Here is a 27806-nt window from a genome sequence, read left to right on the forward strand (position 1 = left end):
TACCTAATAAAAAAATTGGAAAAAAAAACTATAAAAAAATAAAAAAATCTTAGAACCTTTAAAAAAAAAGAAAATGGGAAGATGTTTGAGATACTTAATGAGATTTTTTGTTTCATGTTAAAAAAAAAAAAAGACAATTAAAACTTCCTACCTTCCCAACAGAAACAGAGACCTCTTGTTTATAGTCAGTCACTAGATTTTCGTTTTTGTTACTTTGTTGGCGCTCTTTGTGAACAGCTGGAACTATGTAAGGTTTGGTGACATTAAATAGCTCAGATCGGAAAACATATTTTTCGGTGATCACTTCACAACTTCCTTCATCGTCATTGCCCGACACAGTAGTGAAGTCAGGAGCAAAGCACATAGCAGGAGCTCCAAAAGGAGACCCGGGATCCAGCTGAAGAGAATCCATGTAGACAGAAGAAGTAGGGTTGTTTTTACTACAAAAAGACTCTTGATGCTGGCAAAGTTGATAGTTTACTTTGTTAATGAAAGAAAGATGATCCAGTAACCACCCAGGAGGCAAATGATGCACCACAGACATTCTCACAAAAAAACAAAAAACAAAAACAAAAAACTGATAATCAAGAATCAGAACTAGGACTGGGAGTATAGCTCAGTATGGGGGTCCTGGGTTGATACCAATGTTGTAATTAAGTTCTTAATGTCCTGTATATCAACGATGTACTTTGTACACACAAGAAGGTTTTATATTTAAACATACAAGGTGAGTGTGTACATATCACCTCTAAGGAAAAATGCGATACTTTAAGTGTCTTTTAATTTCAGAATTGGTCATTCAAAATTTTCAGCCAATGTAGTCAAAGACGCTTCTTAGTTTGATTCTCCTTTCTTCGGGTGTCCTCTGTGGTCCTGTTTTGGTCCTCGAATCAAGGCACGAGTCCACATGGTCCAAGTATTCAAGTCACTAAATCCTTAAAAGGTGAGTGTCCTGTCAAGTCAAAGGATAGTAATTACCTATAAGAATTTACCCTTTTTTAAATGATATAAATCTATTTAGAGAGGGCCACAGAAAGTAACGGAAAAAGAGCTGTTGTGTTTTCAAACTACTATTGCCACAGAAGTCACTCCATTACTCAGATCCCTGCCCTACCTAATCGTTATCAGTTGTAGAGCAATAGGATTAAAAGACTGCTCCAGCCAAACCAAGTGCAGTATGAATAGTAATCAGAAGTTCACAACTAGTTTGCTAGGTCAGAACATCAAGATTTATAATGTTTGAGCCACACTCCAGTAACTAGGTTTCTCAGAACTTCTTTATCTTTACTTAAAATATGTTTTACATTTCTGGATATAGCTTTATTATAATGTTGTAGAAACCTTAAGAGAGCACCGAATAAAAAATAAATTAAAGGCTCGTATAGCATTTATAGTCAAATTTCTTATGCAACTGACTGTAGTGTTTGTTTTTTAAAGACAGGATGTCACTAGGTTGCCCTGGTGTATGCCAGGTCCCTCAAACTGGCCTCAAATTCAAGACTCTCTCGGGTGTGGACACTGCCCCACATACAAACTAAATTACTTGATTTCACTGAGCCTCAAAATTATCTTTTTGGTTTTTGGAGTTGTTTGCATGTGTGTGTTTTGTTTGGGGTGGTTTTTCTTTGGTTTGTTTGGTTTGTTGGTTGATTGTTTTGTTTTGAGATAGTGTCTACGCTGCTCTAGCTGTCCCAGAACTCACTATGTAAACCAGGCTGGCCTCAAACTCACAGAGATTCCCCCACCCCACCCCACCCCCCCCCACACACACCCACCCCTGCCTCCTGAGCGCAGAAATTAAAAGCGTGTACCACAACGCCCTACTAAAACGCTCGTTTTTATGTTCTAATGCCATTAGTTTGGAGAAGTAAATGAGATAATCCCCATGAATTGCTGCTCACAGAGTCTGAAATGTAATACCTTCTAATATATCTGCTGACTGCTATTTGGTAATGGAGATCTTCGTGATACCTGAGATTTTGGTTTCCCAGTCGAGACGTGATGTGAGGAGACACTGTGACTGCTAGGGAACCTCAAACTCTCAAAAAAAAAAAAAAAAATGCTTAGCTCAAAACTAGCTAATGGCACAATTGCGCTGAGACCCCGGAATCATCTACACTTTAGCCCAGGGACAGGCCACCACCGTGCGGGAACTGGCAACGCCTGCTTGTAGTTCCGACCCTGGGCGGCGGTAGTCCACAGCACTTGAGGCAGCCTGACGATAAATATCCCTCAGGCTCTTCCGCCGCCACTCTCGACAGCCTCTCCTACCGTCAGGAAACGTCACGCCGCCTCCCAGGCTCGCCACGTGGAAACAACACTCATCTAAAACAGGTCCTGGCCTCCATCCTTTCGGAAACAAACCCTCGCTTTCTAGTTCCAGGACACGGCCATATTGCTGTACGGAACTCGACTCCAGGAGGGCTCGGGCCGCTCCGCCCGACAGCACTACTCGTCCTAGACGCCAGCTTCCCGGATAGGATGGAACTCCCTTCAGGTCGCCGACACCGACGATGACCTGGGAGGAGCCCGGAGCGCGTTGAGCCGCCGATGCGGACACTTCCGGCGACGAGGGCGGGCGCTGAGCGTTTGCGCATGCATACTCGCCGTCGCAATCCTGACGTCAGCGCGGGCGGAAACTTTAAAATTGAAACCGCCGTGGGTTGACCAAGGCGGACGCTCTGGTTTTGGCGGCTGTGTTTTCGTGTGCAGTGGTGTCGTTTACTGAAAACTGGGCGCTGGGTCTCGTTGAGAAGCTGAGCGAAAGGTAACTGCTGAGCTGGGATCAGCTCTGACTGTGTTAAAATGGTCCGCGGCGCTGGAGCTGACTGTTGAGAGGAAGCTGGGGTGGGGATCTGCCCGGCTCTGCAACGTTTGTAGCGGGAGGAGATGATGCTAACAGGTGGGGACTGACAGGGGGAAAGCTGTTTGGTGTGCTGTGTTCCCGTCCTGATGCTGCATCTTAAAGCCTGCTACGGAAAAGGACTGGGAACCAGTGAAATCATGAGAGTAAAATTAGGTGGAATGCAAGCCACCAAAACAAGGAGGGGTGTGGCTCAATGCTCTGCCTAGCGTGCTGAAGGGTTTGCCTCTCCACCCCTAGCTCAAGACAAAACAACAACAATAAAATGCGGTCTAACCCTCAATGGAAGCTAGGGCCGAGTGCATAGCGTCTGATGCTGCAGAGATGGAGACACGATCCAACATAGACATTATTTTGATACTTGTTTTAAAAGTGGGAGCAGCCTGTGTTGTGAACCGGATTGTTTATCTTTGTTGAAAGGTGTTGCAGTAAATCTCCAACCCAAATAAGCCCAGGCAATGAAAACACAACTTTATTAATATGAATACATGCTGTGCGCCTACATTGGTCAGATCTACCACTACAGCAGGCCAGGTGCTTCTGCCCCACTTTCCTTCTTCTTCTCCTCAGTCGTGTTCGTTCGTGTTCTCTCTCTCTCTCTCTCTCCCCCTCCCTCCCCCCTTCTCCCTCTCTCTCCCTCCCTGCCCCCTCCCTCTCCTTTTCTCCCAAAACCTTCAGCTCCATCTTCCCCTCTTTTTACCGCCCAATCACCAGCTCTAGCCTTTATTTATAAATTAAGGTGGGAAGAAGGTTTACAGGTAATCACCCGAGTGCTGACTTATTCCTTGTTCCACGCCTCTCACAGGAGAACAGAATTAATGTCAAATACAATTAGCTATCTGCAACAGAAAGGGCGATTAGAACAAGAAAGACAGTAGTAGTATTAACTGAGAAACAGTGGGTTAATTGTAATCCAGGTGTAGTAAAGTAATAGAGTTTGTGCACTGTGTAGTTAGAGGCCGATTTTTATGCCCAGAAGTCTGGTTGTAATCCAGAGGTTGACTTGGTCAGCATCTCTGCTCTCAATGTTATGTAAAAAAAATCGTTTTTCATCTTTTCTGATTGGTTAATTAAGAGCTGAACAGCCAATTAGATGGGCAGAAGGCAAGAATTGTGCAGGAATCTGATCCCAGTCTCAGGTCCCAAAGAGACCAGAGAAGTAGTTGTGAAGAGACCATGTGGGTAGACCAGAGATGTCAGGAAGGGAACAGCCAGAAGAACATGTGCATGGACCAGGGTGAGCCAAGGCAAACCTCAGATTGCAGGTAAAGGACCATGTGTCTGGGCAGTAGGCAGCCATACAGAGTTAGAATAGCTCAGAGCCTGCCCAGCTTAGTGCCAGCAGTGTGTTAGTACAAATACCAGGTCTCTATGTTATTCACTCGGGAGCCAAAGCTGACTGAAATGTGTTAAAGAAACACCATGCCTTGCTTAATGAAGGCTCACCTGTAACAGATTATATAATCCGAGGCAGGCCACTTCAGGATTATCACCTGCTAGTTATTAGCTTGTCCCATTATGGATCCTGACAGTAGAAGAGACCCTCCTCCTACAGGTTGTCCTCTGTCCTCCATATCTCTGTCTCTGTCTCTGTGTCTGTATTTCTCTCACACACTTGCAGACACACTGCACACAGATTAAACATAACCTTTTTTTTAAGGGAGATAATTGCAGTATCTCTTTTTAGAGCAGTTCTAAGGATTGATAGATATAGATATTTACAGAATCTAATATTTCCTGAGTTTTCACAAAGGCCAGATGTTTTAAGTTCTTTGCATATGTTAACTTTTAATACTCCTGGACAATGTTTTTCACTAGAATAGTGGCAAGGGAGTAGAAGTACAAGAGCAGCTATGGGTCAGTAGACATGGGAGTGCTTAGGTCATTGAGCAGACTTCGAAGAAGCCCTGTGCACTGGAAACATACCTTCAAGGATAATGAATGGTGGTGGCACAAAGAAATTTAGTTTGGTTTGCTTTGACATTTGTGGTGCTGGGGATTGCGCACAGAGGACTGTGAGTGCTAAACAAACCACTGAGCTGTGTCCCCAGTCCCAGAGCACGGTTTGTTTCTACCTCTTTCTATGCCTGAAACAAACTCCTGTGACCTCATGTGTATGTTATGTATAGCCTTGAAATAATATGCACTTTTTAAAATATGCTTCTAGGACTAGCAGACATGAATCCAGTAATAGTCAACTTGGTATATTTTCCAATTCTGAAAAAATCAAGTACCCAAAACCACTTAATGGCAAAGCATTCATTCAGCAGTGTATTCGACAACTCTATGAGGTATTCAATAATTTAAATTGTCTGAATACAGCCAATATTTTTTCTAGTCCAAAACTTTCAATGCTTCATAAAGATGTTTGTAGTTTCTTACAGAAAACGGTTATGTATATAGTGTACCCATGAAGTCTCTGCAAGCTCCATCTATTAAAGACTTCCTAAAGAGCTTCGCCTTTCTTTATGGCTTTCTGTGCCCATCATATGAACTTCCTGATACAAAATGTGAAGAAGATGTCCCAAGAATTTTTAAAACACTTGGGTATGTTTTCCATTAGTCTAGAGACCTTACCAAGTCACAGAGAAGAAACAACTGAAGACTTGTGAATAGTTTGGATTAGTTTTAAGATGAGCAGTATTTGTAGAATAAATTGAAGAGAAAGGAAAATATACTGCAATATACCACTTTTGTTGTTCCTGTAGCAAAACACCACTGCTTGGTAACTCATAAAATGTAGGAGTCATTGAACTAAAGTGCTCAGTGGTTAAGAGTGCTGGCTGATCTCCCAGAGGATTCAGGTTAGGGTGTCACGTGGTGACTCACAATCATATATAACGATTCATCTTCTGGCCTCTACACACATATGTTACACATGCATTGCAGTCAAAACATCGATATTCACAAAATTACAAGTGTATAAGTACATATACATTTAGTAATATATATTGTAAGATACATATAGATATTAGTCTACCTGATACATAAAATCTGTGGGCTTGAAACACATGAGTGAGTGGCTTAACTCTTGGCAATGATGGTCAGGAAGCCCCAAAACATGGGTTCAGCATCTACTCACCCTCTAATGAGGAAGAGCTTTCTTGGTAGGTTGTGACATGCTAGAAGGTACTATATGGCAAGAAAGAACAAATGTATCAAAGAGATTACATTTCTAACAAGGTCACTCCTTCACTAGCCCATTAATACAGAAGTGGATTCATTCATGCGGGCTGTGACAGTCACCTCCCGAAGGTCTCATCTCTGTATCATTAAAATATAACTGGAGCCAGGCGTGGTGGCACACTCCTTTAATCCCAGCACTCGGGAGGCAGAGGCAGGCGGATTTCTGAGTTCGAGGCCAGCCTGGTCTACAAAGTGAGTTCCAGGATAGCCAGGGCTATACAGAGAAACCCTGTCTCGAAAAACAAAAAAAAAAAACAAAAAAAAAAAAAAAAAAAAATTTAAAATATAACTGGAGGGCTGGTGAGATGGCTCAGTGGGTAAGAGCACCCGACTGCTCTTCCGAAGGTCCGGAGTTCAAATCCCAGCAACCACATGGTGGCTCACAACCATCTGTAACAAGATCTGACGCCCTCTTCTGGAGTGTCTGAAGACAGCTACAGTGTACTTACATATAATAAATAAATAAATCTTTAAAAAAAAATAAAAAATAAAATAAAATATAACTGGAGACTAATTTTCCAACATGAATTCTGCAGAATCATTCAGACCATAGCAGTACAATATTACAGAACTTTGGGGAATAGATCATAAGACTCAAACAATAAGGAATATGAAGTATAGCCTGGTATGGTCATGCAAGCCTTTCAAGGCAGGTAGATCTCTGAGTTCGAGGCTATCCTGGTCTTCATGGTGAATATTAGGCTAGCCAAAGCTTCCGGGTGAGATTCTGTCACAAAAAAACATGACTTAGGGGCAGCCTGGTTACCACAGTTTGTAGTAACAAAACCGTAACAGTAAGGTCTTGATGGTAAAAACAGTGACACCATCTTAATCTGGTTTTCTGATACTTGGGTAAAACACAGAACATAGCAAATTGGGTTTATGTGGTTCACATATTCCTGTTACATCGGTCACTAAGTAAAGTGAGAGAAGTAACTCACGCAGGAACCATGGAGGAAAACTACTTACTGGCTTGTTCTCTGTGGTTTGCTCAGTTTGCTTTTTCCTACAACCTAGCACCACCTGCCCAAGAGCGGTACTACCCACAGTGGACTAAGCCCTCTCCCATCAGTCATCAGTTAAGAAAGTACTCCACAGACATGCCCATGGCCCAATCTAATGGAGGCAATTCCTTTACTGACATTCCATCTTTCCAAATAACTCTAGTTTATGTCCTATTGACAAAACTAAGCAGCACAGAGATAAAGTTTAAAGCATTTTATATACACACACACACAAATATACACACACAGACCAAATATGGCACCATACACCTGTGATCCCAACACTTGGGGAAACTGAGGAAGAAGAACTATGGACTATAGAGTGAAACCATCTCCAAAAACAAAAAAGGAAGAAGAAACATCAAGGAGGAAACTAGATTTAGTGACAGATAATCACAAATGTGTAATAGAAGTACACTGAATTTAAGAATATAAGAGTATTTAAGGAGATGGCTACTATTCTTGGTTATTAAACACTGCAATGTAAGGAATTGTAAGTGCAAAGTAATCTGTGGAATTGAATAAATTCACAAAATCCTAGATGAGTAAACTCACCAGAAAAGACTCAAATATCTTCACTACAAGCTAGGACTATGCCAGTGTATGTACGGCTTTAAAATGTAACTTCTAGTGTAGCTGGTATGTTTCCTAATGTGATGGCACCTTTTTTTTTTCTTCCTGGTTTCTCATAGATATCCCTTCACACTGTCCAAGAGCCCCATGTATACAGTGGGAGCCCCTCACACGTGGCCTTACATCGAGGCTGCCTTGGTGTGACTGCATCAAGGTATTTACCCGATGGTTCTTATGTTAGCTTTAGAGATTTGGGGTTTGTTCTTTTCTTTTCTTTTCCTCACAAAGGTTTTCAATTCCTCTCACCAATCATATTTTGCAACTTGTCTGAAAATCTGCTTCAATTTTCAAATTGCATTTGATTTGAAGTTCTGTAAACCGTTAGCATGATAAGAGAGGTAGGCAAGGACTCCTCTTCCTCCTGCCTTAGCCTCCTGAGTACTAATATTACAGACAAGCACATTCTTACCTATTTCAAATTTAAACAACTACAGTGCTTCTAAAATTTCATATTGTAAAGTTCAATCTGAAGTTCACATTTGTGGCTAAAGTTGGAAGTTTAAGAGCTGGGTGTGGTGACTCCTGGCATTTGGGAGGCAAAGGCAGGCTGATCTCTGAGTTTGGGGTTAGAATGGTCTACATACAGAGTTCTAGGGTAGCCAGAGTGACATAGACCCTGCCTCCCCAAAAAGGGGAAGAAAAGAATAAAATTTATATTTGAATGTATGAATATTCACTTAATTCATTTGAACATCTAAATTGAGTTCATATAAGAGAATGAATTGATTTACCATGTATGTGGCTGTTCTGTTTTGCATTCTTGGAGTTACGTTAGAATGTGTATGTAGTGCCAACAAGTTGGCTCAGCAGGTAGAGGCACGTATTGCCAAGCATGATGGTGTGAGGTGTGAGTTCAGTCTGCAGAGCCCACTTGGTGAAAGGAGTGCATGAACTCCCACAAGGTGTCCTGTGGTCTCCACAATCGTGGTGTATTATACGCACACACACATCTGTGTACACACACAAACACATACATACATACACACATTCACACACACCCACACATAAATAAATGTAGCAATATGTATGTATGCTCAGTGTATTAGTAACAGCACAAGCATCTGCATATTTCCCTCTATGGAGCAGAACTAAACACAGAACCCATTCTTTCTAAATCTCAGTGTATTTAGTTATTAAAATATTAAGGGTCATATTTAAGACTTGAGTATAATCTCTTTTTTAGAACTCCAAGTTGTATGATTAAATGCTTCTAGAAAATACTGAGTGAATTTTGCAAATCATCAACTCAGCCAACTTAATGTGTTGTTTGTATATTAATTAGATTCATACTGCCATGAAAGAAAGCTCACCTTTATTTGATGATGGGCAGCTCTGGGGAGAAGAAACTGAAGATGGAATTAAACACAATAAGGTATATTGTATGTTACCATAAATGATATAGAAAGAGGTTGCTTTGATATTTAACTAAAAATTATCCTTCTATAGAACTTTTCCTTTGCTTTCTAATAGATTTCTGTGTTTGTTTTTCTTTTTATACATACTTTATTCACTTTATTTTTTCTTGGATAAATACTCTTATCAAGTAGCCATAGCCAGAGCCTGGGTCTTCTGAACAGAGGTTCTGCTCTGGTGTGGGTTTTCACAAGATGGTCAGTGAATTCCTGATAAGAAGACTTGGTGAGTACAGTCTCTTTCCAGAGGTCGGGGGTCAGGTAGCTCTAGGTTTTGGAGATGCCATCAAAGGTGACCTTGGTAAAGTTGCAAGGCTCTCACTATATGTCCTTGACTGTCCTAGAGCTCTCTATGTAGACCAGGCTGACTCCTAACTCACAGGAGTCCCCCTACCTCTGGCTTGCAAATGCTGGAATGAATGAAATGAACAATCATTCTCAAACAAAATACATACAAAAATAAATCAACCCAAAAAATGGTTTTAGTAAATTGATCTTTAAAAAAGATACAATTGGGCTGGAGAGATGGCTCGGCAGTTAAAGCGCCGACTGCTCTTCTGAAGGTTGTGAGTTCAGAACCATCCATAATGAGATCTGATGCTCTCTTCTGGGGTGTCTAAAGATAGCTACAGCTAGTGAGTGCAGCCAGAGTCTGAGGAAAGCTACAGTGTACTTACATAATAAATCTTAAAAAAAAAATACACTTGATAGTGTGCCTATTATTGAAGTGACACTGTAACTCTTTAAATTACTAACCACACAAATTGTAAAATGTTAGCTGAGGGGCTGGAGAGATGGCTCCACAGTTAAGAGCACTGACTGTTCTTCTAGAGGTCCTGAGTTCAGTTCCCAGCAACCATGCAGTGGCTTACAACCATCTGTAATGGGGATCTGATTCCTTCTATTGGTGTGTCTGAAGAGAGCGACAGTGCACTCACATAAAAATAAATGAATGAATGAATGAATGAATGAATGAATGAATGTTAACTGAAAAGTACAAACACAACCAGGGTGCACCTTTAATCCCAGCACTTAGTAGGCAGAGTCAGGCAGTTCTCTGTGGGATCCAGGCCAGCTTAGTCTGTATAGGAAATCCCAGGCTTCCCAGGACTATGGTGAGACCCAGTTTCAAAATCAAAAGAGAGAGTGAGATGTAGAAGGAGGGAGGGGAGGGGAGGGGAGGGGAGGGGAGGGGAGGGGAAGGGAAGGGAGGGGAGGAAGGAAGGAAGGAAGGAAGGAAGGAAGGAAGGAAGGAAGGAAGGAAGGAAAAAAGAAGGAAAATATGTATGTATGCATGCATGCATGCATTGTAACTAATATATATGTTATGGATAAGATATTTTTTCCTCCTGTATCTTACATTAATTTAATTCTTGTCATACAGGACATAATGGGGGGGTGGGGGAGGTTAGGAAATTGCTGGTATTTGGAAACAAGGCATCTTTTATGGCAAAAGTCCTCTTAAGTTATCCAGACTGGCCTTAAGCTTACTCTGTACTCAAAGCAAGCCTGGAGCTCCCCATGCTTCCGACTTGGCTTCTTCAGTAGCAGGACCGGCGTGTATTGGCTCTTAAAATACTTCACGTAGGGTCTGTGTTGATTTTGTTTTGTTTTGTAGTTAGATATATAGATATATTGTCACTTAGCTCAGTCACCAGTTCCAAAAGTAGTTGAGATGAACACAATATCCAGCTGGGAATGGTGGCACACTTGCTGTGGCACACTCCCAGAACCACACACAGGAAGCTAAAGGGAAGGTCACGAGTGCTGAGGAGAGAAGTAGTTAGCATGCATACCAGTGGTCCGTAGGCTTTGTTAGAACCCAGAAGGTATGACAATCTCACCTGTATTCGAAAATACAAACCTCAGCTAAAGAATAAACTTTACATTGTACATGTTGCCAAATATTAAATGTTATTACATAGGCCTCTCAGAGAAAAACTCTGAGTAAATTTAATCTCAGAGTAAAACTTTGTACAGTAGCCTTAGCCTTGTTAGAGCCTTTCTCACAAAATGAAAAGTGGTAATCATCTTAGTCTCATCTTTTACTAATGCCTGAGAGATGGCTCAAAGACACATTAACTGATTAGCCTAGTGTCTGTGCCGTGTGTGTGTGTGTGTGTGTGTGTGTGTGTGTGTGTGTGTGTGTGTGTGTCTGTCTGTCTGTCTGTCTGTCTGTGCACGTCTGTGCACGTCTGTGCACTTGCCTCACGTATCCAGAGGCCTGCGCAGTCCTCAGCATTGACAAGGATCCCAGGGAGTGTCATCCTTGGCACAGCGTGCATTTCAGACCACACTCATTTTTTACCTCTGTTTCGTTTCGTTTTTCTTTTCTTTTTTAAAGATTATTTATTATATGTAAGTACACTGTAGCTGTCTTCAGACCCTCCAGAAGAGAGCGCCAGATCTCATTATGGATGGTTGTAAGCCACCATGTGGTAAGAGCAGTCAGTGCTCTCTTAACCGCTGAGCCATCTCTCCTGCCCCTTTACCTCCATTTCTATGTACAGCTGTCCCTCTTGACCTTCATCCTGAAGGTTAAGCAGTGAGAGCTACTGGCCATCTAAGCCAGTATGTCAGATGACACTATACAGAGAAGCACTTTGGGAACTGATAAGTGAATGGTTGTGAGGCTCCATGTGGGTGCCGGAACCCAGGTCCTCTGCAAAAGAGACAAGTGTGCTCAGCCACTGGGTCTCTCTAGCTACAGCATTCTTCTTAAAGAAGACTAGATTTGTATATTTTATGTTGACTTATACTTATTAGCAAAGTTTCTGGCTTGGCTTCAAAACATTGTCTCTATCCAAACTAGATATTTCCATCCCTGTTCCTATTTAGAGGTGATATATTGTGTACATCTTTGTAGCATAGTTAGTGACAAGTTTTTAATTTTTTGTTTTAGAAATTTATATAACTGCTTACTATTCTTGGCTTAAATTTTCATTCAAATCTGAATTTTCAGTCTGAAAATAAAATGAAACAAAGTAGAGAGACATGTCTTTGTTTTTGAGCATCTGCTTAACCCAATCAGTTGTTTTTTTGACTACACCAAAAAAATGCTATGAGAAGTTCATGACCAGGGCCGACAGCTTCAAAGAAAAGGATGCCGAGCTGCAGGCGAAGCTGAGTGAGTGTCCCCCTGTGGCTCTGTCACTTCATTCTGGGCTGTTGCTTATCTTTCCAGGCCTGATTTCTCATGAGCTACTTTCCTACAAATTGTTCTTTAATGGGGGAAAAGTAATGGTTAAACAAAAAATAACTGTTACAGACAGGCCTGAGTCTTAACCCTTACTGGTTATGTGGACTTAAGAAGTCATCATCTCTTGGAAGCTTTGCACACAAGAGAGCATTGTAATAAAATACCAAATGAGGCCGACAGTGATGGCACATGACTTTAATGCCAGTACTCAAGATACAAAGGAACACGACTGCTGAGGTCAAATTCACCCTGGTTTTCAAAGTGAGTTTGAGAACAGCCAGGACTACATAGAGAAAGCCTGTCTCAAAAGACACAAAATAAAATAAGAAATGTTCTTTGTTGGGAACACAAAAGATATTTGTCCATGCTTTAATATGTTAGAAGTTACAGCACTCCTTAGGGAAAGTATGTAAAGTCTCTCTATTGAAACTGGGAGGGAGTAAGCAGGCCATGGAGTTTCCAAGTAAGTTTCGTTTCTTTTCGTTTCTTTTTTTTAAGGATTTATTTATTATATGTAAGTACACTGTAGCTGTCTTCAGACACCCAAGAAGAGGGCATCAGATCTCATTATGAGTGGTTGTGAGCCAACATGTGGTTGCTGGGATTTGAACTTAGGATCTTCGGAAGATTAGTCAGTGCTCTTAACCACTAAGCCATCCATATCTTCAGCCCTGTAAATTACTTTCCATTCAGTGTTATGCAGTGATATGGGAAAGTCACCCTGACACCCATGTGACACCCAAGGTGAGAGGGAAACCAGAAGCATTCCCTTAGAATTTTCAGGATTGTGTCATCCTAAAGGGTGACAAGGAGAGCCCAAGGAGTAGATGGATTGATTTAGGAAGGCAAAAGTCAGGGCTAGAGACACGGTTCAGTCAGTGAAGTATATCCTCAGCAAGCATGGATCCTGAGTCTGGATCCCACACACATAAAAGCACAAGTGCGGCACGTGTCCATAATCTCAGCACTAGGGAGGTAGGTGCTTGAGATAGATCCCTAGAGCTTGCGGACCAGCCAATCTGACCACATCAGGGACCTCTAGGTTTGCAGAGAGATTTATCTAAAGTCACAAGATGATAATGACTGGAGAAGATACACAACCTCAACCATTGGCTTCTATGTGCACACATGCAGACTCATGACACATAAGTGTACATAACACACACAAAGGAAAATTCATTTTGTTCTAATGTGGACATAATTTATGAATTACTTGATATGTGTATATATAATTTTTTTTTTCTTGAGACAGGGTTTCTCTGTATAGCCCTGGCTGTCCTGGAACTCACTTCGTAGGCCAGGCTGGCCTCGAACTCAGAAATCTGCCTGTCCCTGCCTCCAGAGTGCTGGGATTAAAGACATTTGCCACCATGCCCGGCGTGTATATATAATTAAACACATAAATGAATCTACTCAAATATTATGTACCCAAGTGTCAGGCACCAAACATAGAGTAATGAAGAACAGAAAACCTTGGCCTCGGGAACTCATATTCTGTTAGGTAGAAAGGAATGGAAATTCAGTGAGGAACTATAGGCAAACAGCAACAGGTACGGTGGAAGAAAGCTTAAGCAGGCTAAGAGCAACGGGACATTCCAGGAGAAAAAGGAAGCTGGCCAGTACACAAGGCAGCATCTGCCACATCCATGGTTTGGGGAAGTGAGGGAACAAGCTGCTGAAAACCTGGAGAGCGTTGTGAGTCGATTCTGATGAGGTGATTGGGCTTTGTCTGCAGAGGACTTGTACAAGGTAGATGAGTCCAAGCTGGAGTCACTCACAGCCGAAATCAAAGCACTAAATGAACAGATTGCAAGACTGGAGGAGGAAAGAGAAAGAGAACCGGTTAGTAAACATGTTTCTGAAATCACTGGACAGCTCTTTAGGCTCGTGAGCCTTCTTCAGAGGACTCTTATGGAAGGTGTTTTAGATGGGCTAACAAATAAGCTCTTAACGGTTAGATTTTTTTTTACATATTACAGACCTTTCAATGAAACCATGCATGATGTCTGTGGTGCTTTGTTTTTCCCTGTGGTCCATCAACCGTGGACTAACGGTGTTCAGGATATGATGAAAGATTCCTGCCTGTTTACATATCTTTTGAACAAGGTCCCTGGAGTATTTACTTGCAGGGAGCACTGTTTTCAAGAGGCCCTGGGTTTTAGTTGGTGAAAACAGAATGGTAACAAACTGGCTTATAGAGTATAGAATAGCCTACAAGATTTTATAATAGCAAGATGACAATATGGGTTTTGTTTTGTTTTTGGTGTGTTTGTGTGTGCGTATTCTGCCTGCATACATATTTATGTACCACATGTTAACAGTGCCTCTGGAAATCAGAAAAGGGTGTGGAATCCCCTGAACTCAAGATTCGGAAGATGGTTAGCTACCATGTGGGTGCTAGGGATCTAATGCAGATCCTGTGAAGAACAGCCAATGTTCTCAACCCTGAACCATCTCTCCCACCCTGATAGCAGCATCTTAACTTTATCTTGTGTTTTATTAGTGGAGCATCCAGATTGTTCTGCACGGTAACCAGATATTAAATATTTGAGCTTCTACATTGTCTTTGGTTTTTCCTATTCTAAACTGTTTGAAGTCGCTCTTTAAATTATTAAGTTATAATAATAATTCTATAGTTATTTTTCTAGTTCTTTTGACTTCCTCTAAGTGTAAATAATATGGCTTTCTTTAAAATACAGAATGCTTCTTGGTGAAAATAACTAATACGTTCTCTCAAGAACCGTCTGATGTCATTGAGGAAACTGAAAGCTTCATTACAAGCAAATGTTCAAAACTATAAAGCTGAACAGCAACAGATGTGGAATGAGGAATTGAAATATGCCAGAGGCAAAGAGGCGGTGAGTGATACCACACTCTGAGCACAGCTGACCACAGGATAGGTCTGTGTAACCAAGAGGAGCTCAGAGGATAGACTGATCAATTTTTCTGGTGCTAACATTTTTTTCACAAGTAAAACACTCATACATGTCAGTCAAATTTAAAGTAAACTCAGTTTTCTGATAATGAACCAACACATTGTGGGGAGGGGGAAATCATGTTGGTAATTGTAGCATAGCGTAAGCAAGCTGTTCAGTTTAAGTTGTTACCTATATCCCCTTATCTTCCTGACCCTTGGGGACAAGCTCTAGCCTTGTGCATATACATATCGGTAAGAACTAACAGGGATGTTCGTCAGTGATGGAGCCCAAGCTTAGCATGCTCAGGGTACCACGTTCAATCCATAAAAACAGAGAAAAGGAGGCGGCACCTAAAGGCTTTGAGCCTAGAATTTGATCAGCACTGATTGAGCTTTAACCTGCAGTTTGCCACTGTCTGCACATGTAGTCTGCATCATCTAACCTTTCATAGCCTCCATGTGCTTCTTTAGAAACTGAAGTGGAGTTAGACTATGTCAGTGAATCTCTAGTGAGTTATTTCAGGGAACCTTATCTCTCAAATGCTCTGTAAGAAAGGGAAGGTTATAAATCTCTGGACTAAGTAAACATTGAGTCTATGAAGCTAAGAAGAATAAGTGATTTATTTGCATGAATAAGCCGAAAGGGGAAAAAAATGTAGGAAGTAGGTAAGTGGTGGCCTAGGAAGTGACCAAGTCTGGCCGTGTGAAAAAGCCTACTGTGCTGGGAACCCAAGAGCAGCATCAGTGTATCAGTTGCACTACCTTCCCGGTAATGCAACTCAGTCCTAGAACATTAAAGGACAGAGAGAAATATGAACTACTAAAATATCTTCAACAGAGTTAATGGTTTGAAATGTAAATTATCTTGTTTTGTTTATTTTTGGTAATTAAAGTATTTTACATATTGTCAAGTCTAAGTTTTAGCTTTATTCCATATTTCTAACTAGGTTTGAGAAGGTAGATTGTAGTTGAGAGCCAAGCATAGACTTACTCTAAATGACACGGAGTTAATGAAGGGACAGTGGTGTGCTGCTTGCCAACACACAGATTAGGCTGCTTCACGTTAACTTTCTGTTGTGTTCTCTTTACCAGATTGAAGCGCAGCTAGCCAAGTACCACAAGTTGGCTAGAAAATTAAAGCTTATCCCCAAAGGTGCTGAGAATTCCAAAGGTTACGACTTTGAAATTAAGTTTAATCCTGAGGTGGGTGCCAACTGCCCTGTCAAATACAGGACTCAAGTGTATGTAAGTATGTGTTTCAATTGAGTCTCTCCACGACCTAGAACTAGACTCAGAACTGAGACACTGGCTGCTCTCCCTTTCTTCTGAGTAGCAGAACTCTTGTCTCATAGGTAACTTTTGAACTTAGAAAGCCTTGTCCTCTGTGCCCACTTTACTTCATCCAACTGTCCACAAGGAAAGCTAACTGCAAGTAAAACAGGTATCAGGACTGTAGTGTCAACAGTCTGAGGTAACCTTTGTTCTCAAGTTACCTCTCACCCCTCTTGAGAGAGCAGTGCTAGCAAATGGCGAGTGCATGCTTTACTGGAAGTCCTTCAGGTTGGTAAACAGCTATTCCCTCTGGCCAGAAGACTGAAGAGAGGTGGGTAGCCCTACAGTGAGATCTTGAGAGGTGAAATATTTGCAGTACATCTGTGGGAAAAGTTCTAGGTACAGCCACACACATGAAGGCATAAAGTATAATAGATTGGGTTTGTTTTTGTTTTTTGGTTCTGTGTGTGTGTGTGTGTGGTTTTTCGAGGCAGGGTTTCTCTGTTTAGCCCTGGCTGTCCTGGAACTCACTTTGTAGACCAGGCTTGCCTTGAACTCAGAAATCCGCCTGCCTCTGTCTCAAAAGTGCTGGGATTAAAGTCGTGCACCACCACGCCCGGCAGATTGTTTTTTTTTTTAAGTCAAAAAAAGCAGAAAAGAAAAATGTCAGTAATCAACAACAACAACAAGAAGAAATGCCAAGGAGATAATTTTGAGAAGAAAAAAAATGTATTGCTATATTACAATGTTTAAATTATCCATGTTATAGTCTTATTGTCAGTACTAAAATGCCACCTTTGAAATACTTAGCTTTTGAATTAAAAAATGTCGAGTCAGAGGCTATGCATTTTTCCCTTGAGAACTGTTCATCTAATCTATGGCTAAGCCACCCTGAAACTGCTGATCTCATCTAATCAGAAGCTAAGCAGGGCAGCTCTGGTTGGTACTTGGATGGGAGAATTATTCATCTGCCATGTATCTGTTGTGTACAAACTATGTTGACGACCAGCTGTGTGCTAGAGTTAAAATACCCAAGCAGAGCCCTGCCTCCTCAGAAATGGCGGTTTATTCATGAACAGACATGGCTTAAGTCAAGCCAGCTAGATCCCACCCCCTCCCACTCCCTTTTCAGTAATGTTTCTGTGAATCCCCAGCCAGGTCTCAACTCACGACAGTGCTACTCTCTCAGCTTCCTGATTGCTGGAGCTGCAGGCATGGGCCACAGCTCTCAGCTTCTCCCCGTGTAGTATTCACTTCAGGACTCGATGTGTAGCTCTGGCTGTCCTGGAACTCCCTGTTTAGATTAGACTAGCCCCAAACTCCGAGATGCTGGGTTGAAAGGGTTACATTATACTCAGTTTGGATTTACATTCAATTAGGAAAGGAAAGTGCATGCAGTAAGTGTTCAGTTGCTAACTGGTCTAGAAGCCATTTGTTGTCAAACTGGGTACATGGATTTCTGTCAGTAGCCACGGTGCCAGGCAGCCTTCATTCGCCACTGCCTTGAATGGTTTGATATTGCCACAGCAATAAATAATTACCTGAATCAAGTAGTCTTGTAAAAGATTATTCAGGTACAAAGAATATGCTGATAAAGGGAGAGAGATTACTTTCATCTCTAGAAATATTGTTTTTCCAAGTCATTGCACTTTATTTTACCATGTTTAGGTTTAAGTGCATTAGAATTTCAGCCCTTATTTAGTTTGCTTTATTAGAAGGTAATTTCTCATATCGTGTGAGGTAAGCTCTGAAATGTATCTTTTGTCCTATAGAGATTCTGAACCATGGTTGAAAGGATTACAGGATCCCCTTGTCATTTTTGTTAAAAATCTCATTACTGGAAAATGCAGCTATAATCTTCTTTTGATCCATGGGTCTAACCATAGCCTAGTTATCACACTTTAGTTACAGACTGTATTGATCACTGAATATTTACTTCATCAAAAGTATTGTGGCTCTAGAAATATTTTTAAAGTAGAAACAGCATGCTGGAGAGATGGGTCAGTGGTTAGAGTGTACATGGCCTTTACAGATTCAAAGTCCAGCACCTGCAGCAACGAATTCACACCTGCTTGTTCCTTCAGTCCCAGGAGCTGGGCTATGTTCAGTGGTAAAGCCCATGCTTATTTTAGAAGGGCTTGGGTTTGATGCACAGCACCAAAAAAAGGAACCGGTCAAAATTAGAAGTCCACAGTAATTTGAAAAGATTTGCTTGATGCATAATGGCCTGTGGCATTTTCTTTTTTAAGTCATAACATAGTTTAAAAGTACAAATGACATTTTTATAACATTGTAAGCATACTAAATTCACTAAGTTCAGTTATTTTAAAGTAGGTATTCTCAATTTTAAAAATGTACAATGAAAACTAATGAAGTATAGTGTGGAAATAAACTCAGTAGATTAGAAGTCAAATCAAAATCCTACCAGAATTATGAGACTAAATCTTTGCAAGGTATTAAGAGAAATGGGCTGGAGAGATGACTCGTAGTTAAGAGAGTGTACTGTCTGCTCAGGTTCTATCCCCAGCACCCACATCAGTCAACTCATAACCACCTATAATCCAGCTCTATTGGGAGACCGACCCAATAGGTGTGGCCTCAGCAGGTACCTGCAGTCATGTGTACATACATGCAGACACATAATACACAGACATGTGTCAGGCATTGGGGCACATACTCCCTTCCTGTGGGAGGATGAAGGTTGAGACATGGTTTTTTTTCCCCTAAACCTTATCTTCAAAATTACCAAAGGTATTTTCTCCTCATTGGTATATTATGTATTAGATTTAAAATATCATGGCTTTATTTTATTTCCCCAAAACTGACTTACATCGTAATCTAGACAAGCTTCATGGGAGAAGTTTATAATTGGATATCTCCTTAACCATTTGATGTATTTTTCTAGGCACCTCTCAAAGAACTCTTGAATGAAAGCGAAGAAAAAAATTAACAAAGCTCTGAATAAAAAGAGGGCTCTGGAGGATACTTTAGAACAAGTAAGTGTGGCACGGGTGACTAAAGCGTGACACTGCGTGTGACATGGGGTTTCTGGCACAGGTGACTAAAGCATAACACTGCGTGTGACCTGGGGTTTCTGAACAATAACCATTTAAATTGATTTTCAAGACAAGGGTTCTCTGTGTAGTCCTGGCTGTCCTGGAACTCCCTCTGTAAACCAGGCTGGCCTCCAACTCAGATTCATCTGCCTCTACCTCCCATCAATTTTAATTAAAATTATGAAAAATGAAAGTTGGTGCTAACCTTGACTGGTACATATAAAAGAACTAAGTTGAGTGTTCATTTACCACCATGATAAAGTAGAATAAGATCAGCTCTCTTCACTTGCTTCTTGACACACTGTGTCCTTTTTATATTTAGGTGGATTTGAGGCCGACTTCTTAATGTGCCATTAATGCTTAGGAGCTAGTCAGCTATGACTGTAATGTCTTGGAATGAGCCAAATGCCTGTGGGTGTTTTTAGGATAGTTTTCTGCTGGGTATGGTATCACAGGTGTGCCACCCTGGCCCTCAGGAGGCTGGGGAGCAGGACTGACAGGGATTTCTGCTCTCAAACACCTGAGACATGATGCCTTCTGTAGCTGTGAGACACCAAAGCCACTGTATTCAGTAACTCAAAGCAACGAATGAAGCCCTGGCTAATGCAGTTCTTCAAGAACTATTCTAGCCAAGACTTGATGTATCTCCCTGTCTCAAAGCAGAAAGTTGTTCCTTTTTTTAATCTTTAAATAAACTGTGATATTTCATAAGTAGCTATCCAAGTGATCCACAAAGAGCTGTTTTCAATGTTAACAGTCTCCATGGAATCTGACATCATGGACTGCAAACACAGCCTTGTGGTAAATAATTCCTTAGCATGAGGCTGCAGCCCTGGTTTCATCCCCAGAATAGTGTTCCCTTGTACCTGCAGTCCCTGCACTTTGAATGCAGAGGCCAAAGTTCCAGGCCAAGCTGGGCCACAGAGTAAAACCCTATGTCACAAAAATGAAAGATAGGAAATTTAAAAATGAAACATGAGCTGTGGTTAGAAATAAAGCAAGTTAATTTAAATTATGAGAAAACACAATATAAACAAAAGTCAATTTTTTTTTTAAGTTGGTGAGTTAAACCTGAATACCACAGTGAATACTTGTAATGCTGGCTTTAAAGGCAAAGAATCCAGTATTGAAGATCACCCTGGGCTACATAAAAAGTTCAAAGCCAGCCTAGGCTACATGAGCTCATAACTAAAAAAAAAAAAAAAACCTCTGTGTGTGTGTGTGTGTGTGTGTGTGTGTGTACATACACATATTTATAGCTAAAGATTTGTTCAAGAACACTGGTTGCTCCTGCAGATGACCTGAGTTTAATTCCTAGCACCCACACAGTGGCTCACAACCTTTGGCTCCAGTTCTTCTGATTTTCATGAGTACATGACACATACCTACATGCAGGAAAACATTTATATACATAAAGTAATTCTACATAATAATTACATATTATATATTCCAGCTAGGTAGGTAGGTAGATAGATATTCCAGATAGATATTCCAGACAGATGGACAGACAGCAGGCAGGCAGGCAGACAGACGGTCCAGGGGCTGGAGAAATGTCCCAGCAGTTACAAGTATTTGTTGTTCTTCCAGAGGACTTACGTTCAGCTCCCATCTGACACCCTCTTCTGGCCTCCTTGAGCACTGTGAGCACATGATACAAACATGCTTATAACATACCCAGATACATAAGTTATGTAAATAATAACTGATGAGCTCCACCCAGAGGTGCATGCTGGTAATCCCAGCACTCTCTGAAAGCTGAAGCAGGAGAATCCTCAGTTCAAAATTAGCCTGAGCTACATAGCAAGTTCAAGACCAGCCTGGCTTATATAACAAAAACTGGTCTTGAAAAAATTAGAAAACTGGTAAAATGGATTACAGCATAAATAATAAAAATCTCAAAGTTGACTCCAAATGAAAAGTAAAAATGAGTAACCAGAAAAAGAATTGGCTCTCAAAAAAGATTTCATTAACAAATTATTTTACAGATTTTACAGTGTTTCAAACATTAAAGACCAGATGACTTTAGGACTTGAGAATTAGCAGAGCATAAACATAATTACCACGAGGTTACTATGACCTTAGACAACAACCTAAAGGTCATCACAAAAAAGATTAAACCAATCACTGACAGACACAAAAAAGCTCAGTAATTACCCCTGAAATGTACTTAGCAGATATGTTTGTCTTATTTAAGACAGGGTCTTGCTCAGCACAGGAGAGTCTGTAACCTGCAGTCTTCAGGCCCTTGCCTTAACTTTTAAGTATGTATGTGTGCATGTCAGTGCAGGTGCCCATAGAGATCAGAGATGTCTGACCCTTCTGAAGCTGGTGTTACAGGTGGTTGTGAACCATCTGGTGTTAGTGTTGGGAATCAAATTCTGGTACTCTGGAAGAACCACAAGTGCTCTTAACCACTGAGCCATCTCTCCAGCCCCATGATTTTATTTAATACAGATGAATAAAGTTATATTGCATACATATACAACATTTTACTTGTCTGTCATTTTTGAGGATAGACATCTAGAATGACAGCATTTCCCAACTATTGTGAATAAAGCAGAATAATGCAGTAGTAAACATGAATGCCAAAGTATATCTGTGGTAGGACTTAGTGTCTCTTGGGTGAAATAGCCAGATCATATGAGATTTCTGGTTGTAGTTCTCAAAGGTTTTTTTCACTTTCATTTTTATGTGTGTAAGTATTGTTCCTGCATGCATGTATGTACACCATGCATGTATGTACCTGTGGAGACTAGAAGAGGATGTGAGATTCCCTGGAAGTAGAGTTATAGATGGTTGTGAGCCACTGTGTGGGTACTAGGAACCAAACCCAGGTTCTCTGTAGAGCAGCCAATGCTCTAACCACTGAGCCATCTGTCCTACCCCGTTGTAGTTTTGACAAAGCATCATGCTGATTTCCATAGTAGCTGCAACAATTACATTCTCACTAGAGTTCCTCTTTCCCCAAATCCTTGCCTGCATGTGTTGTCCTTTCTCAATGAAAGTCATTCTGAGCAAGTAAGGTGGAACCACAAATCACTTTGAATTTGCATTTCCCTGATGGCTGAGGATGTAGGACCCTTCATCAGATATCACTGGCTATTTAGTTCGTCCTTGAAGAACTACCTTTACTACCTCATGTACTTTTGGATGTGGTGTTCACTGTTGTTTCTTCTTACATAGTAGACGCCTAGCTGATACATAGTTGGCAAGGATTTCACATTCTGTATGCTGTCTCTTCAGTTGCGGGGTTGTTTCTGCTGTTATGTGTTTTGTCTGATTGGTTTTTTTTAATTTTTTTGTAACCCGTTTGTCAGTCCTTGGAGTTATTTCCTACTACAGTCCTTTCAGCATTTCCTGCCTTTGCTGCCTTTGCATCAGATGGTTATTGATGGAGAACATAGTTGACGTGTCTTCCCTAGCAGTTCCAGCAAGTTTTTGGTCCATTTTCAAAGTTTCATGTAGGGTGAGACTCAGGACTTGGTTTCATTTTTTTTTTTTCTACAGTTTTCTCAACAGCATCTGTGAAAGAGGCTGTCTTTATCCTAATGTGAGTTTTGACATCTGTGTTTAAAAAAAAATATTATGTAGCCAGTGGAGCTAGAAAGATGGCTCAGTGATTAAGAGCACTTGTTCTTGCAGAGGACCCAGGTTCAATTGCCAGCACCCAGATAGCAGCTCACAACTACTTGTAGCTCTAGTTCTAGGGACCACGTGGACACCAGGCATGCACATGGTACACATACATACATACATGCAGGTAAAACACTTATATACATAAAATAGAATCATTTTAAAAATGAAATTTTTTAAAAGAAAAACTAGGGCTGCAGAGTTGACTCAGCGGCTAAGAGCCTTTGTTGGTCTTAGAAAGGGCCCAAGTTTGATTTCCAGCACCCATGTAGCAGCTTACAACAGTCTGTTAACTCCAGCCTCAAGGGATCTGATGCCCTCTTCTTTCTTTAGTGGGCACCAGCACACACATGGTACACAGACTTACATGCTAGCAATACAGTCCTATACACAGTAAATAAACAAATACTCTGTATAAAAAAAATATACAGTTTTTTTTGTTAAAGAGAAAAACTTTTTTGTTTTGTGTTAGTTGTGATTTTTTTCAACCAAGGTTTTATCCAAGCTGAACACCATGAAAATGGAAAGCAAGAATACTGTGAAGATGCTGAAGGAAGAGATTCAAAAGCTGGATGACCTTTACCAACAAACAGTGAAGGTAAGAACCTGACCAGGTTGTTCATCTCAGCCAAGGCTCTGTCATGACTGATTGTCCATGCACACTCTCTGACATCACTCTGAAGTCAAAACAAAGCAGGAGGGAAAAAAACTAATTTTTTTTTCTTTAATTCCTATTATAAAGCCATTTGGGGTACAAAGAATGAGGAGATTTGAAGAATTTAAGTAGAGCAGGCTGGCCTTGAATTCACAGAGATCCACCTGCCTTTTTGATGTGTTCCACTGTGCCCAGCTGACACACCTTAAATTGTTAAGAAATCCATAAGCAGTATAGTAAATATGGAACTCTTCAAATTAAGAGGCCTCCAAAGCCAGGTGTTAATAGCCTCACACAAGCTAACAGGTAGAAATGGAATAGAAGGTTTCAGCACCAGGGCAGCTGACCACACATGCAATGACCTAAAGCTGCTGGCATGTCTGTATATGACATTTGCATGGATTCTACCAGGTATGGTTTTTTTACATTCACCAAATATTTCTCAGGGGAAAGGGATAGTGCAAGTAAATGTTCTATGCTGTGCTGATTCATTCATTTATTCTTAGACATTAAGCAACAGGTTTTTTTGTTTATTTGTTTTTTTAAATCTTAATTCTATAGATAACCAGTTAACTGTGCAGACCACAACTGAAGAAAGAAGAAAGGTGGGAAACAACTTACAACGTCTTTTGGAGATGGTCGCCACACATGTAGGGTCTTTGGAGGTAAGGGTGGAGGTGTTTACTAAATTCTAAGAGACATTTTATACTTTGTTTCTATAGGAACTAAATTACAATTCTTAGTTTCATGAGAACTAGTAATTTATTAGAAGGATCTTGCGTATTGGTGTGGCAGGGTTCCAAGAGGCCGCTTACATACTTTATAAAATGTGTTGGCACATTTACACACAAAGCGGAGGGAAGAGGAGTAGGTCAGTCATGGATGCCCCTGCCTGTAATCCTAGCATTTAGGAAGCTAAGGCTGGAGAGTTTCTGTTAGTTAACGGCCAGCCTGTCTCAAAGAGTCCAGAAGTAGATGCATGAGCACTGAAGTGGCATTGGAACAAGAGAAGGGAGTGCTGAAGGATCAATCTGAGGGAGACAAACTGCTCTCTGGGGGCGGATCCTGCCTCTCACAGAGCCAAGAGCCACATGGGCTGTGAGCATCAGGTGAGGCTAGACTATGAGACTGTCTTTACAACTCAGTGGTTATAAAATGTGCTTAAATTAGGTGCAAAAAGAAATTTTATATAAATTCAATTTAATTAAAATTAAGGACTTCTTAGCCAACATAGTAGCACACCCTGTAATTCCAGTGCTTGGGATGTCAAGATCTTTAGCTTAAGGCTACGCATAATTAATGGCACAGGATTATAATCTGAAAACTAGGTAGGCCCAGCCAGCAGGACCACAGTTTTAAGACCAGCCTGAACTCCAGAGGGAGACACTGTCTCAAAAACACAGATCAACACGAGCAAACTGTGAGATGCCAAGCAATCAGTAGTCATGGTGGTAATCCTAACACTTCAGAACCTGAAGCAACAGGACGGCCAGGACTTCAAGGCCACCTTGGGCTACATACAAATTACAAGCAAATAATAATAATAATAAGCCTTTAATCTCAGCACTCAGAGACAGATAGAGGTAGATCTTTGAATTTGAGGCCATCCTGGTCTACAAAATGAGTTTCAAGAGAGTCAGGGCTATTACACAGAGAAACCTCCCTCTTAAAAAGCAATGGTCTAGAGACATAGCTCAGCTAGCAAGAGCACCATCAGCCGGGCAGTGGTGGCACATGCCTTTAATCCCAGCACTTGGGAGGCAGAGGCAGATGGATTTCTGAGTTCAAGGCCAGCCTGGTCTACAGGGTGAGTTCCTGGACAGCCAGGGGAACACAGGGAAACCCTGTCTCGGGGGGGGGGGGGGGGTGCGGGGGGGGGGGGGGGAGGGAAGCACTGTCTGCTCTTGCAGCAGTCCTGAGTTTGATTCCCAACAACCACATGGTGCCTCACAAGCATCTATGATCTGATGCCCTCTTCTGGCATGCATGTAGGTGTACATGCAGATACAGCTCTCATATACACAAAATACTCAAAATAAATAAAATTTTAACCACAATCATAAATACATGCAGTAAATATGAAACTTAAAACCAAGTCCCAATATGCCAATACAGTTATATGTTGCAGAATGATGATATGCATCACAAGGCAACTGGGCTGGTTGTGAACACATTCTGCAGGGCCTACTCTATGTCTTTGTTTTCCTCAGCCTTGCAATTCCCACTTCCAAATGTGCCACTTTGAATCTGGACTAGTAGACCTGTTCTACTAGCCAGACCACTGTGCACAGGGAATCACAGAGCTGGTGGCCAGACGTGAATTTCCCCCCCCCCTTTTTTTTTTTTTCATTTGAGATGGTCTTGCTTGGCAGCCCAGACTAGTATTGAACTGTGATCCTCCTTGCCGCAGACTAACCCCTTTTTTGGGTCTCCTATCTGCGTGGAACGGGTCTCTGGTGGTAGGTGGGGGAAGGAGTCAGCGAATGATATACAGATATGACACAAGAGAGCGTGTTGAATTTGAGTGTAATTTTTCAAATTGAGCATCAAACTTTTTATACAGAAGAATAACAAGAAACCAGACGGGACACATCCGCCAAGTTACAGTGACAGAAAACAAAAGGAATGTAAACATCAAAAGATGGTGGGGACCAGGCCGTGTTTACCACTAAGAAGGGAGCCAGGTGTAATGCTAGTCTATTGTTAAGCTCACCACCAGAAGTTCTTAGTAAATACCTGATTTATGCTGTTTCTTTGGGCCTAGTGAAGAGACCTGACTCAGGGGGATTCCCTAACTCTTTCATGGTAAACCCACCTATTCGGCTAGGCCATTGTGTATTCCCTTGTTTGAGTGAGACTGTCTACTGTCCTAAGTAATCACTCTTCAGACTAGCCCTGAGCTACTCTAGCTCCGTTCTTTGTAACACCTAATTAGTTTCACCATCTCTACTAGAAGTAAATTTGAATGTTACTGAATAGGTAACATTCTTACTGAATTCCTACTAAATTCCAAGCTTCAAGGATGTTCTAGGACATTGGAACACTGATGGAGGCTTAGCTATGTCAGAATTCAATCTTTAAAGGCACTTATGATAAAACAATACTGAAAGAGCACATTCACCATTCTAACGCAGGGATACAGGCTATGAGAATGCCAAGGTTCCAGGAGGCATAGTTTCCTTGAAACTCTTTTCCTCGTGAATGCTTTCAGGCCTCTTGGCCTGTCAAGCAGACGTCACTGGAGTATGCGTAGCACCTCCTGCCTCAGCCTTTCAGGTGTTGAGATTACAGTCATCTACTATTTCATCTAACTGGTTCTTTTTTAAATTTATAAATATCATTCTTTTCTTTCTATATGTAAGTACACTGTAGCTGTTTTCAGACACACCAGAAGAGGGCATCTGATCTCATTATAAATGGTTGTGAGCCACCATGTGGTTGCTGGGATTTGAACTCAGGTCCTCTGGAAGAGCAGTAAGTGCTCTTAACTGCTGAGCCATCTCTCCAGCCCCTATAAATGCCATTCTTATATGTAAATATTACACTTGAAACAAATTTGTGTTCGTACATTAAAAACTGTGCATTGTTTCCACTAGAAACATCTTGAAGAGGAAAATGCTAAAGCCGACAGAGAGTACGAAGAATTCATGTCTGAAGATCTGGAAAACATCAGAGAGATCGAAGAGAAGTATAAGAGAAATGCTGCCCAACTTAAGGCTCCCGACAAATGAAGATAATCTTTCATAGACATAACATAGTATTTTATCCCCAAATTATGATAACATGGTAAATTGACCTTTTGGACATATCAGACAGTTAATAAAGTGTACTAGTAAAGTGTGGGTGTCCCCTCCCATTTCTGTGACTCACTTCTGACATGATGAGAAAATGCATGGCATAGGCTAAACTGGGATTCAGCAAACTCAGCTGAACCGTGTTAGGACACACCCACTCACTGCCTACAAGTCTTTTCCTG

At 41.2% G+C, this 27806-nt stretch overlaps 1 protein-coding gene, 1 long non-coding RNA gene and 1 pseudogene across 11 annotated transcripts in view; 1 reads left to right on the forward strand and 2 right to left on the reverse strand.

Moving 5' to 3' along the window:
* Positions 1-2749, reverse strand: part of Mettl4 (methyltransferase like 4) — a 27625-nt gene extending 24876 nt beyond the window's left edge. For 2 of the 8 annotated variants that reach the window (NM_001357138.1, NM_001357136.1), the window contains exons 1-2: positions 1972-2554; positions 152-952 (exon numbers count right to left, since the gene is read on the reverse strand). In NM_001357138.1, the coding sequence (NP_001344067.1) occupies positions 152-544 (393 nt within the window). In that variant the 5' untranslated portion in view covers positions 545-952; positions 1972-2554. Of the gene's footprint in view, positions 1-151; positions 953-1920 lie in introns of all 8 variants that reach the window. The other 6 variants (NM_001357137.1, NM_001357135.1, XM_030250139.1 and 3 more) reach the window with 4 other exon arrangements.
* On the forward strand, positions 2635-27664 carry 2700099C18Rik (RIKEN cDNA 2700099C18 gene; annotated as a pseudogene). The gene is made up of 10 exons (NR_024720.1): positions 2635-2767; positions 7746-7840; positions 8969-9058; positions 14033-14139; positions 14997-15155; positions 16307-16459; positions 19392-19482; positions 23669-23773; positions 24392-24495; positions 27427-27664. The product of NR_024720.1 is annotated as an RIKEN cDNA 2700099C18 gene (transcript).
* The window catches only part of Gm1976 (predicted gene 1976), a 74858-nt gene continuing 59528 nt past the window's right edge, over positions 12477-27806 (reverse strand). The window contains exons 4-5 of one of the 2 annotated variants that reach the window (NR_045963.1): positions 17018-17074; positions 12477-14112 (exon numbers count right to left, since the gene is read on the reverse strand). This is a non-coding gene — a long non-coding RNA (predicted gene 1976). The remainder of the gene's footprint in view (positions 14113-17017; positions 17075-27806) is intronic. The other variant, NR_045964.1, reaches the window with a different exon arrangement.

This window comes from Mus musculus, chromosome 17 (assembly GCF_000001635.26).
Source record: "Mus musculus strain C57BL/6J chromosome 17, GRCm38.p6 C57BL/6J".
In the NCBI taxonomy this organism is placed as follows: Eukaryota; Metazoa; Chordata; class Mammalia; order Rodentia; family Muridae; genus Mus; species Mus musculus.